Raw genomic sequence first — 14,008 nt, forward strand, 5'->3', positions numbered from 1 at the left:
CAGAATTTTTAAAACAATCAGTATAAATATTCAACAAAATTTCTGAAATTGGCTTTCATTTTTCAAAATTTGAAAAGCTACTGAGCATAAAGTGCTGGAAGCTAAATGAAAACATTCCATCAATTCAATAAATAGTACTGATGCATACTGAAAAATTAGTTATATTATACATGTTTAGACTGTAAAATGGACAGTAAACTAACGACTATGGTCAGAGCATGTGGAGTCAGGGGACAAGTAGCGTAATGGATAGCAAGCTGGCTACAAAACAGAAAAAAGAGTGTAGAGGTTAAAGGTAGCTACTCAGACTGGTGGAAGGTGGGAAGAGGTGTTCCACAGGGATCGGTGCTGGGACCACTGCTGTTCACCAATTACATAAACGATTGCGACTCGGGAATTGGAAGTCAAATTACAAAATTTGCAGTTGACATCAAATTGGGGGTATAGTTAATATGAAGAGGACTACGACAAGATACAAGACGATGTTAAGAAACTTGCAGAATGGGCATATAAATGGCAAATGAATTTCAATAGACAAGTGTGCGGTGGTGCATTTTGACAGGAAGAATAAGGAAAATAAGAGTCTAAATGGAGTAGAGGAGCAAAGGGATCTCGGGGTACAAATTCACAAATCATTAAAAGTAGCGACGCAAGTTAACAAGGCCATAAAAAGTACAAACATAGCACGGGGGTTAATTTCTAGAGGAATAGAAGTGAAAAAGCAGAAGTTACGTTAAACTTATATAGAACCTTGGTTAGACCACACTTAGAGTACTGTGCACGGTTCCGGTCTCTTTATTACAAGAGAAGGATATAGAGATATGGAGAAGGTGCAAAAAAAGATTTACAAGGATGATGCCAGAACTGTGAGGTTATAACCATCAGGAAGGACAGAACAGGCTGGGGCTCTTTTCTCTAGAAAAGAGAAGGTGGAGGGGTGACCTAATAGAGGTCTTTAAAATTATGAATGGGTTTAATAGGGCAGATGTAAAGATGTTTCCACTTCTGGAGGGTGGGGGCAAGAGCAGGGGTGGGTCCAATTCTGGGGGTCATAAATATAAGACAGTCACTAATAAATCCAATAAGGAATTCAGGAGAAACTTCTTAACCCAGAGAGTAGTTAGAACGTGGAAATAGGTACCACGTGGAGTGGCTGAGGCAAATAGCTTAGATGATTTTATGGGGAGGCTCGATAAGTACATGAGGGAGAAAGGAATAGAAGGATATTCTGAAAGGGTTCGATGAAGTAGGGTGGGAGGAGGCTCGTGTGGACCATAAACACTGGCTTGGCCTGTTTCTTTGCTGTAATTGCAATGTAATTCCAAGTGATACAAATTCAGCTCACAGCAACACAGCTCTGGGGGGGAAAAAAAAAATCAGGTTCAACCCCTGGTTTTTGAGAGGCCAAGACATTCAAGTAAAACCTTTAATTAAGGAATTAAAAGACACAAGAAGCAATTCAATAGATAAATTTACTCTTGTGAAACAGGTATGTTTCTGATTTTGTTGAAACCCTTATTTTGGACACTAGAAATTTGAGTTAATTAGGAAAGAAATGGCAGTTGAAAAATATTTCAGAAAGTATTTTGAGCAATTTATCGGAACCCGGTGGCCAGATTACGCAAATCAAAGTGACTAATTTACATAGGCAAAACCGATTATAAATGAGGCCATAGGAATTTATAATGGAAAGAAGTTGATAAAAATATAAATGTGTAGGCTTAGTGACTTTCAGTTATAGCTGTGAACAAGAAGTGCTATTACTATAGCAGAACTTCATGTCAGTATGAGGACTGCACCTGTCAGTCCTCAAATAGCAATTCTGAAGTATAAAACAAAATAATGGCGACTGGGAATCTCTAATAATTCTGTGGGATAAGTCGACAAATCCCCATCAAAAACTACATCTGACTGTCGATCACAAATTCTTGGCTACACCGTCAGCACTGTTGCCAAATTATATGCTTTTAAGAGATACCCCCAACCAAAAGCACCTACACTTTGATTGCACATCACCAACAAAGGTTAACTTTGTCAGTGTCAGCCATGACTCAGTGGGTAGCACTCTCGCCTGAGTCAGAAGGTTGTGGGTTCAAGTCCCACTCCTGAGACTTGAGCACAAAATCTAGGCTGACACTCCAGTATAGTGCTGAGGGAGTGCTGCACTGTCAGAGGTGCCGTCTTTCAGATGAAACTTTAAACTGAGGCCCCATCTGCCCTCTCAGGTGGACTTAAAAGATCCCATGGCACTATTTCGAAGAAGAACACGGGAGCTCTTCCCAGTGTCCTGACCAATATTCATCCCTCAGTCAACATCACTAAAACAGATTATCTGGTCATTATCACATTGCTGTTTGTGGGAGCTTGCTGTGCGCAAACTCGCTGCCATGTTTCCTACATTACAAAAGTACTTCATTGGCTGTAAAGCGCTTTGGGATGTACGGTGGTCGTTACATAAATGCAAGTCTTTTTTTAAATGGCAGTCATGTGAGGAATCTCTTAGATTGTGTGTCCGTGTTTCTCTCTCTACCTCAACCAGACAATCCCCGATACCAGGCTCTTTCTCTCTCTTCTTCTTCCCCAACCCCACCCACCACCACCACTTGTTTTAAGCCTAGCAATTCATCACATGTCCTCGCTCGAATGCTATGTCACTGAGGCCAAGTGCTGCTCTGTAACAAGATGCACTGCAGCAACTCGCCAAGGCTTCTTCTGCAGCACCTCCCAAAAACGTGACCTCTTCCACGTAGAAGGACAAGGGCAGCAGGCGCATGGGAACACCACCGCCTCCAAGTTCCCCTCCAAGTCACACACCATCTTGACTTGGAAGTATATCGCCGTTCCTTCATCGTCGCTGGGTCAAAATCCTGGAACTCACTGCACTGTGGGAGTACCTTCACCACATGGACTACAGCGGTTCAAGGCGGCAGCTCACCACCACCTTCTCGAGGGCAATTATGGATGGGCAATAAATGCTGGCCTTGTCAGCGACGCCCACATCTCAGGAACAAATATAAAAAAGAACCCTGGGTGAGATCAGCTAACAGCCCACACTGAACATGATCTGTTTGGCTCAATTTCATGCCAACTTTTACCTACTGGGCCATAAGAGACAGAGCCTTTTCTGTAAATTAAATAAAAACTTAGAAAGTTTAAGAAAAAAAATTACAAAATCTTTTAACCAACAGGTTATGAATGAGGTTTAAGCAGTAAAACGTCAGCGATTTTGATCAAAAATTCAGATATTTCTAACCCCAATAAAAATTACAAAAGTAAACACGAACAAAATCTATTTGGTCAATCTTCCCAAAAGTACTTATTAACAGAGAATCTTTTGTAAAACAATCATTGCAAATGAAAAGCTCTCTCTTGATAATCCAAACTCTCTGATATCTCCCAAAAGGCACTGATAACCAAAGTTCACTTTCTACAGATTTGAACAGGATGCTTCCAGGGCAACTCGGATACGGCTTTTGGGTTTGCACTGTGACGTTCCAATTCTGTGATCCATAGATTGACCTTCTGGACCACATTCTGCACATTAATTACACCCAAGGTGGAATTCAGGAGAGGCACTTTGCCTTAACTTTAGATAAAGAGGAGACTTTCAGTGAAGCGAACATCTTTCTGGTGAAAACAATTCAGTCACCAGAAGACAAGGGTGTTAACCTTTAGAGCAGACCAATCATAAACTATGCTCGATAAATAATGAGCTTGTGAAATGGATTAAAAGTAACAAAAAAGGGATGGGTTGTACAAAATAAACTTTACCTTTTATATTTAAGATCAAACCTTTCAACTTTCAGGAAGAGGATTACATACCGCTGTTCTTGTCATCCCTCAGGCTGGTTGGAGAATCCATATGGAGCAGTGCCTCGGCTGCCTCGATGGTCTTATCTGTGCAGTGGACATGGCTGCTATGGACAGATGCTTCCACTGTAAGATTAGAGCAACAGAGTTTGTAAGCCAAAGTACCAATGGATGCACACAGTGCATTACTTATATGCAGTTTGAGATCATAAACCAGCAGAATTCTACAGACTGAATTTGCACTGAAATGTTAATATTTTTAAAGACTGGTCATTGAATACCATTGTTGTTGTAGAATTGCTAACACTACAGCCCTCCAAGAATCCCTTCCCCTCTTCCAACACAAGATGGTCTAACTCCAGTTGCAAATTCCTGCCTACTTGCAGTCGGATCCCATTTTCCAATCTGCCTATTGGACAACAGCAGATACAAGCACATTACTGTGCAACTCCAACTGATCTGGAAGGAGCCAAGTCTAGCTTGGTAAGAAGTATACTACTAGTCCAACAATAAAAAAGGTAGCTTTTGTCTGGAAATATACTTTGATCAGGATGGGGAAGGAGATATTAGATGGCACAGCCAGTCAAGCATACAGTTTTCTCACTTCTGGGAACTAGGTCAGAATCCAGTCGAGACTGATGTCTCCTTTGGTACCTGTAAGAGTATTATGAATTTAGACAGTGCCTTACAAGCATAATTCAGAGAGAAAAAAAAGTGCTCATGGTTCAGCATCAATTGGCGCTCTCATTCAGGAAGCTACAGGAATGGCTGATACAGTATGGGGAATAGGACAAAAAGGCACTCAGGCAATTCTTGAGGGCGTTATGCTAAATATGGACTGCTTCCTGCTAACACTGGATGGCAAAAGTAGAAAAGTGATGATTTTTCCAGCACTGACATCCATCACCTTGTTAAGTGCGGGGGAAAAAAAGATAAAGAACCTTCCATGGAAATAAGCCTTACTGGTTCCTTTAAATAGAACAGTTGACCCTCAAATCTTGTGCAACTTCCCTGGTTGGAGCAAGGCAATTATATACACATACACAGACTGTAAATCCTTACGTAATACTGCAACACAAATAGCACACAAAAGGTACAAAAAAGTGCTCTATATTATTTGTGAAGAAAAATCTCACTGAATTGTTGAATATATCACCATTTACGCTCTATCCCATACACTGTGAAGTGGTCATCTTCTAGTGACCACACCGCTACACAGAAAACCACAATATTTAACACTTGAAACGCAACAGAGAAAAATCACAGTACTGCACAAGAGTCACCCTGCAAATAAAATAATTCAAAAACAGATTTAAACTGTTGCTCAATGCCAGACTGTTGCAAAAAGAAAAGTTTATTTGATTTTCTTTTTTATTTGATGCATGACAAACCTCCTCAATAACATCCATATACAGGGCAGCCTTTCAAGATCAGTTTGTTTACAATTGGAAACACAACCTTAAAAGAAAAAAAATACTGCAGTTAAGTTAGTGGATTTAAACTCTTAAAAAGGAGACACACTTCATTAAGGTGGTATCACTGCTGGTGCAATTTCTAATATAATTCTACCAAATAAAATATGTAATTGAAAACATATTTACTACAGGTAGAGTAACATTCCTGCCAGCCTGCCAAGACCATCATTCTGAGTGTGAGTAGCCCAACCAGGCTGCAGCTGCATGTTCCTGCCCACCTGCAGCCTGATTTTATTTTCCTCAGATAGCAAAAAGTAATGAAGCAACAAGTGCGAGAGGGAATGTAGTCCCTACCTAATTTTCTTTTTAAACTACACACCACAGATTTAGATTTATAAAAAGGACGATGGAGAAATAATGGTATATTAAAAAATAGAAATTTAATTCGGGAGCAACATCTTCCTTAAAAGACCAGCATCAAGATTCATACAGGTTAGACTGTAACTTTAAAGATGCAGTGCCCAAAATCAGTTTTCACCTACACATAGCTGCTAGAAGCTGTCGAAGTCTAGCTGCAAAAAGCATTGTGTTCCCCATAGCATCCATTTTAAAAACTTTAATCCTTAACGAAAAACAGCAGCAGTATAATCACCTCCACTCTGACCCATTTCTAATTTTTAAAAACTATGAACAAAAAAACGTTCCCTCATCACAATATATAAAATATATTGCATTCAACCTCTGCTGCAAAAGGTGACTTTAAAAAAACACAACGTGAAAATAGAGCCGTGGAAAACTTTTAAATATCTATGCTTTTTAAGCATCTAAGCATTAGGGAGGGGGAGCACTGTAACTTTAAAATCAAACTGGGTATTATGTCTTATTTATTAAATTAGCAAAAGAAAAATGCCATTATATTTGAGTATGATTCAAAGCTCACAAGATGAGACAGTATTAAAAGGTAGACGTCTAAGAAGTACTGTAAAATTAGAATTGCAGCATTTTGCTTCCAAGCATATTGTGCAGCATGAGAGCTGCAAACGTATCAAGATTATTCCCAAGTGATACAAATGCAACTGTACACATCCTATTTAAACATTGTCTAGAAACTATACCTCCTCCACAAGACAAAACTGGCTTGATTGGTGAAGGAGGGAGATGGGAAGGACAGTATCAGATAAATCAATTTCTCAAGGTGAAAGCATAAATGAGGGATGTAACTGTGCTGAAATTAAGATAGGGAGCACATTTAAGATTTGATCCAGCTGGTTCTTCTAGAACATTGGCCCGGATTTTGTTATAGAAAGAACAGTGAGGCTATCATTATTAAAATGTAAATCGGACAGCAACTTCCCGCAAATGCTCAGTTAAACGCGGAAATCAGGAAGCTGCTGTCCGAGTTGCCCTACTCATCCAAATTGTATGTCGCCGAGAGACTTGGCATTCAATTACATGAAGTTGCTGTACTTGCCCACTAGATATCCACTAAACACGCCAGGAAAAACTTACACATGAATGGACAAGCCAAGCTCTAAGTGAATTTTTAATGGCATGATCAGTCTTAATAATACCAAACAACCTCTCTGGCACTGAAAATTAACATTTACAAGTGTGGAGTCTCATTCCTTCAGATTTTAATTATTGGTGGAGATTTTTTAAAAATTAAAAAAGTTTTCACTTATTCTTTCTGTCTCTTATCTCTCTCTTAATCCCATCTTTCTTTCCCTTCTCTATTTTGCTTTCTGTACATGATTTGACATTGAATTAATCATTCTAACTTGCACTTCCTGGTTCAGACTCTGCGTGGCTCAGTAAAGATTCTTCAATCTGATTGGTTAAGGAGGCACACCGTTGCTTGCCCTGTTCACGCAAGTCCCCTGTAGAGGGCGCCGCTCTGTTTGTGCTCTCTAATAACCGCAAGTTCCAGTGAAAAAGCCCACCAAGTCTGTGGGCTTGTGCAAGCATAATGAGCGGCAAGCGCCGTTCGTTCGCCGCTGACCGCAAAATTCAGGCCAATAGAAATTTCACCAACAATTGGAAGCCAGCAACTTAAGGTCAAATGTGCATTTAAGTACATGTGCACAGAGCTCCATTTTCCCCAGTGCATCAGGTAAGCACTGTGCTAAAGAGGATAGCACCAGTGCAAAACCAGAAGAGTGAAGCATACCTGCACCATAAGTCACCACCAATGTAGTAGGATCAGAGCTGTAATGCTATTCTGCATATAGTGCTCCTGAATGATGTGCATGCATAACGTCAGTGTTTATTAGGGGAATCAAACTACCAAAGTTGTAAACAAGTTACTATGCATAATAGCGGACATCAATAACAATAACATTGTAATGGCTTGCACCTCTACTTATTTTCAAATTTAAAAAAAAAATCAGCAGCTCTCCCAACAATCATATGGGTCAGAAAAGCCAGGGTCAATTTGAAGTCTGTTAGCGGATGTCAACCAGGGTACTAAAACTGTCATCAGTGCTGAAAGGGGGTGGGGGTTTGGGAAGGAGGAGGAAGTCAGCCAGCTCAGTATTCAGTGACAGCCCACCCCTCCACTAGAAAGTGCACCTGCAGACCTCGGGTGCAGACAGGTTCACGCTCAACTGTAATGACCCTTAGGATAGAATAGTCTGGCGATACTCATTGTGTCGCCTTACACATTAAGAATGGCCACTTGAGCAAGGTAGTGGAGCACAACCAGCGCCAGCATCCCAACAAGAGGCGAGAAAATTGACAATAATAATTCAGATATTTCCCAACATTTTTATCAGGAACTTGGATTTGGCCAATGAATGCTTGACGTTTTAATCAAAGTAAACATGCCAAACTATGGCTCTAATACTCCAGAATTCTGGTCATCAAAAGCAGTCGCCATTTTACATAATACATCTGGTCATCCAATAAAATGCATTAAATGTTATTCAGGAAAAAATGCAATGCTGATACTCTTAACCGATGATAGGTCAAACTTTGCTTAAAGGGCAGCTATAAATACACAGTTGTGTAGTTTGATATAAATCTGGGCTCTGCAGTTTTAGATTTCATACGGTAGTCTAACAACATTAGGTCAGAAGTAGTCTGCTGCTCTCACACATAGACACACAAGCTCGTATAGCAATGCCACCTGTTACAGATCAACACAACTTTCACCAAGGTACCCCGCTTGCGGTTGTTTCCATTTATGGAAATGTGTTGGATGCCAGACCTTGGTCGGGAAGCAGCCGTGCGAGCGGATATATTTGCAGTTTGTACACAGCACAGGCCGCCTCTGCCCAAAGTGGAGCAGCAGGCGCCCAGTAAACTTTTTAACCTGGGAGAAAGGAGGCTAGCTCGCAGAGGGCGTGTTGGGCGGCACGATCCGATTTGCAAACTTACATTCAAACCGCAGCTGACATGAACGAACTAGACTTAGTATTTCACTAACTCTTTTTATTTGCATCACAATTACTTGATGCATATTAAGCCGCACTAAATAGTTCATCAATGTTTAATCGCCAGGAGTTGTAGCTGCGTCAAGGAGCAGAGCGATTGGGACTCTCCCGGGGGGGGGGGGGGGGGAGACTGTACAGTAAAGTCATCAAATGCACATAAATCTACTCAAGTGTGGCGCTCAGGTTGATGCAGCATCTGCAACTTCCAAATTTAACCCCAGCCAGCAGCCGAGTTATCCTCAAAATAAGGCCATGTGGCAAGCGTCCAAAGCCTGCAGTCAGAGGACACTCCACACAGCCCCGAAGTGCGGAAGTATTATTACCTGCGGCGCAACAACACGTTTCATCAATAAAAAATAAAAGTTCAGTTTTTCCTTCCAGCTCAAACCGTCCAGTTTCAGACCTGTTTTGTAAGATCTTTCTCCTTTCCAGAAATAGAACAATATTGGGATTTGTTACTTGAGTGAACAGCCGACTTTTTTTTAAATGAACTTTAATAATTCAAGTTTGCGACTACGACGGTAAGACAATTTGCCTAAGGTTTTTTTTTACAATGTTAATAGTTTGTTATTGGTGTTTATTTTTGATTTGTAGGTAAGAGGAGTGAGATGATTTTCTTCAAAAAAATAAACTGGTTGCTCTGAGGGCCTCGACCACTAGTAAACTACGCCTGAATAGCATTCAAAAGTACAAGTTTCTCGTTAGATTGATTTGTTTTGGCGAAGTTTTCAGGAGTATGTGTATGAGGGGGGGGGGGGGGCGGAGCCTTAAAGATTTAAAAATCTACACATTGCACTCATGGAACTGCCCTTACTCTGTGCAAAACATTTTTACAATAAATAAACTGTCCACGTGGTTATGTGGTGTTTTGTGTTGCCAATAATGTACTTTTCAGCACTCAATGTTTTAATTGTATTTTAAAAGTGTGATTGGCAATAATTTCATAATTGCGCCAAATTATACACGTGCATAAATGGAACACACCTCTCAGCAAATTACTCTGTCTGTTGAATAACCCATCAAGTTTCGAACACTTTTTTCCCCCGCCCCAGGAGATCTGAGTGTGTCAACAGAATCATAATGAATCTTAAATAGTAACTTCGCTTTTATTATTCATTGCAGCAATGAATAATAAAGCGCAGTTTCTATTTAAGATTCATTATGCACGTATATAATTTGGCGCAATTTATGAAAATCGTTCAAGAGGAGGTGGGGGAGGTTTCCTTCTAGTGGGGTTTTTTTTGTGTGTTGCCTGCACTCTTTGCAAGAAGATCCCGTTATTAAATCGCGGGCTTCCTGGAGGGGGAACCGGTGAGTGAGGGTGAAGCAGCTGCAGCGGCTCACTTCCGTGTTTACAGAGCCTGCCTCCCCTTGCCCTGCCCTGCCGCGGGGCGCAGCCTCTGCCGCTGGCTGGCTGGCTGGCCGACCTCGGGTTCCATTCGAACCCCGCCAGCGTTCGCGCGCGTTCCCACGGCCCCGCGCCGCTCTCCCGCTCCCGCATTCCAACCGGGCGCGCGGCCGCCGACCGAACGTTCCATTCGCCAGTCCCCGCCCCCCCCGGCTGCACGTCAATCACCCGAGAAACCCTTCGGCGGCCGCTTCCGCCATCGAGAGTGGTTGCAGCGGCCGCGCAGTTATTAAAATGAATGATTTCATAGAATAAAAAAAGATACATTAATCCACCACACAAACACACAAAAAAATATACACCGCCCCTTTATATAATTTTTTTTTTTTTTAAAACATTTCCTCCTCCCCTCTTATTAATTATTTAAGTTACATCCAGTGTGAGTACCAACTATTGATTTAATGCCTCAAGTATTCGCAGAGCAAGACAGCGTGGCAAGACGTCGGAAAGACAACAATCCACCACACTTCCTGGTTCAGCAGCTATTAATATAAACTAACGGCAAAAGGCGGCGCGCACAATCAGAACAGCACTCTGGAAATCAACGCATTCCTGCAAATAAAATCTCCTTGGTCCACAAACTCTTGCAAATATTTTTTTTTTAATGCGTCAATGCAAAAAATAGTCAGAAATAAAAAAAAATCAAGTTTTATTTCCCTCCACTCATCTTCGTCTCTCTCTTTTAAAAAAAAAACCCCATCAGGAAGAGCCCATCTCGCCATGCAGGTTGCTAACAAGGTGATCACTTCCTGATCTCTTTCCCCCCCCCTCTCTACCACCACCACCACCCACCAACCCCCCTTTCCTTCCTTCCAGTAACGGGACTTAAGCAGAGTGCAGGCAGTCGGATGGCCCCCCGACATTGGCCGCGCGGGGCTCGGGCCGGCATGCACGGGCTGCAAAGTTCGGGCCGCTGGCTTTTACCGGCTTGGATGAGTAAATCCAGCTGATTTTTCCGACCCTCGTGAAGTGAAGTCGCCATCTTCTCTGCAAACAGCAGCAGCTTCCCAGAGAGCGAGAGAGTCAGAGAGTGCTGATGGTATCACTGCGCAGCGACAGGAAATCTTTACACACACACACAGCCGTATCCGTCCGCAGAGCCACAGACCCACCGCAACTTCAACAAATCTCAGCACACACAACACACACACACACACAGCCGGCAGGAGGAAGCTAATAAAGAGAAAACACCGTACCCCCTCCAAAAAAAAACTCAATGCGAATTGTCCCTTTTTCGTGCTTTTGTTATTTTTTTAAACTTCTACCTCCACTCTATGATTGAGCATTTTCTTTCTTTTTTCGTTCTCACGTTAAGTAGGCTCGCTGTGAAAATCCTGCAGAAAGCAGCGACAGGGTTCTTCCCCCCCCACCACCACCACATTTTAAGGATGAGAAAGAGATCCAGATCAGGAGCCACAGGCGCGATCCCGCTATTGTTTCAATTGGAGCGCCTTTCACAATTTATTGGCAGGTCTACAAGGCTGCTATTTCCTAAATAGAATCCGGTTCCGCGATTTTATAAATTGATTTTTTCCCCAAACCACCCCCCCCAATTTAAAAAAAACTAATGTAATAACGCGTACAATTTGTGAAGTCAATTTTAAATAGTCTCCAAATTCAGGGAGTGTGCACAACTGGATAAAGTCCTGGAATCAGTTCTTGTTTAAGGCAGGAACCCCGAGCATTACCAACCTCCGACGTAGCGCCTCAGAGTTACACTTTATAGAGTGCAATGATTCAGACTAGTCCGGTTCATACAAGTTATTCAAAAATAGTATTTCCATACTTCAAAACAAGTTTTTTTTCCCCTTAAAATTTTTTTTTTCGCAAAACTTTTGTTCTCTACCAAGACAATCACATAAAAGACCGTTACAGTGGCTTGTTTAATTTTCAGAAGTTGTGGGTTTGTGCCATTTCCCAACACAAACATTTCAATCAGATATCTTCACAAGGCACGCTTGTGGAAACTAGTTAATCTCCTGCAGCACCGGAAGGTGAAGGATACGTGGTTGAACCAAACTGGAGCTGCGTTTAAACTAATGTGTCCCTTTAAGCCCACAAGGCCCACTTGCTGTAAATCCTGAGGTCACTTAAAAGGTTGAATGCTGCGGTCAGTGAGGGGTGTCTGCAGAATACCAGGTGCGGTGCTTGTTAACTTCTAGACCAAGTCAATCTGCACACTTCCCTCTCCAATAGCAATTAACCCCACTGGGCCTCAGCACGAAATGACCGCCTTTCTTATTGACAATTTGAAGTGTGACTTCTTAACTGCTAACACTTTATAAAAAGTCTCAGGCTAAGGAAGTTTAAAATGTTTTTTTAATATCATACATAAAAGGAAATATCTTACTGCTACATAATATGCAGACTAAACTGTGAAGGACACTGAACACTTCTATAAATAGATATTTTACTGAAAAAAATAACCATCCAAGTAGTTTTGATGGATTTTTAACAAACATTGTTGGTTGTGTGTACTGCTAATTATCACCCAATAAATTGAATAAAAATAAATTCTCATTAATTTGAAAATTATTCATTTTGCTTCTACTGGTATTTCAAATATAAAATGTAGAAAATCATAGCAAAATAGTCAGAAAAATCCCAATTTCTTTATCACAGGATATTCACAGCAAAAATAGTTTTATCATAACTACTATTTAAAACACAGTCAGACAGTAAGGTTACAAAATAAAAGTGCGATAGCACATTGATTTTTGCCATGTAATGGTTTGATAAAGTTCATCAGTCACTGGGAGCCCAAAGATTAGCATCCTGCTTATTGCTATAAAGGATTGAGAAATTGCGTCATACAATTTATGTATCAGTGTCAGCTGTAGCTCAGTTGGTAGCACTCTCACCTGAGCCAGTAGGTTGTGGGTTCACTCCAGAGACTTGAGCACAAAATCTCAGCCAACACTCCAGTGCAGCACTGAGAGACTGCTGCACAGTCGGAGGTGGCGTCTTTCAGAGGAGACGTTAAACCACGGCCCCTTCTGCTCTCTCAGGTGGACTCAGATGGCACTATTTCGAAGAAGAGCAGGGGAGTACTCCTTTTATCCCTCAACCAACGTCACTAAAACAGATTATCTGCTCATTATCACACTGATGTATGTGGGACCTTGCTGTGTGAAAATTGGCTGCCTCGTTTCCTACAACAGTGACTACCAATGTTCCCTCTAAGCTGCGCGCGTGCGTGGCCACACAGTAATCTGCAAATTACCTCGCAGGCCGCTCACATGCTTTACCGTTGGAAATACATGTGCAGAAAACGAATAGGACCGCGCATTGAAATAAACTGGCGCAGCTTAGAGGGAACATTGGCGACACTTCAAAGGTACTGAATTGGCTGTAAAGCATTTGGGACGTCCTGAGGTCGTGAATATCTTTTTTTATTAAATACCTTGCATATAGCATTGGACTTCCTGTAATGTTTCTCAATCCCAACAACTATAGCAGACTATAGAGCAATAAGCAACTGCTCTAAACTAGGTGTAGATATTGGAACGTTGAACTTTTAAAAACAATGATTCTCACAATTTAAATAATTGTACCCTTTCTATCTCTCCTGCACTCAGCTCTCTTACGGATGCAAATTACTTTTAAAATGCTGAGTTTCAGCTATCTCTCAAATGTACCAGCTCCACAATGTCCCCCAATTTTTTTTTATTGATTTGTTGAAGAAAGAAAGATGGGGGGGGGGGGGGGGTAGGGATTTACAAGAAACATAACCAGCCTAATTATAAACAAAACAGGAAAACAGCATAGGAAAGAATAAAGTAAGGGAGGACATTGATGGCAAGCGAATAAATAGAGTTACAGAACAGAAGTCTAAAAAGATGGTTAAACATAAAGTATGGGGAAATCCTATTAAAAATGAGTTAAACTGTCTGTACAGCAATGCACATAGTGCCCGTAATAAAACAGGGGAGCTGGAGGCAATC

The 14,008-nt window shown here is 41.4% G+C and overlaps 1 protein-coding gene and 1 long non-coding RNA gene across 17 annotated transcripts in view; one reads left to right on the plus strand and one right to left on the minus strand.

The window, feature by feature from the left end:
• Positions 1-14,008, minus strand: part of elf2a (E74-like factor 2a (ets domain transcription factor)) — a 179,674-nt gene that overhangs the window by 27,128 nt on the left and 138,538 nt on the right. For 8 of the 15 annotated variants that reach the window (XM_086008521.1, XM_086008522.1, XM_086008519.1 and 5 more), the window contains one exon: positions 3,823-3,936. In XM_086008521.1, coding sequence (XP_085864647.1) covers positions 3,823-3,936 — 114 coding nt within the window. The other 7 variants (XM_086008528.1, XM_086008534.1, XM_086008533.1 and 4 more) reach the window with 7 other exon arrangements.
• LOC147122659 (uncharacterized) overlaps positions 8,792-14,008 on the plus strand; it is a 44,711-nt gene continuing 39,494 nt past the window's right edge. Inside the window, exon 1 of one of the 2 annotated variants that reach the window (XR_015081271.1) lies at positions 8,792-9,177. This is a non-coding gene — a long non-coding RNA (uncharacterized LOC147122659). The remainder of the gene's footprint in view (positions 9,178-14,008) is intronic. The other variant, XR_015081289.1, reaches the window with a different exon arrangement.

Source organism: Somniosus microcephalus, chromosome 2, assembly GCF_052327205.1.
Source record: "Somniosus microcephalus isolate GS21.2 chromosome 2, FLI_Smic_1.0, whole genome shotgun sequence".
In the NCBI taxonomy this organism is placed as follows: Eukaryota; Metazoa; Chordata; class Chondrichthyes; order Squaliformes; family Somniosidae; genus Somniosus; species Somniosus microcephalus.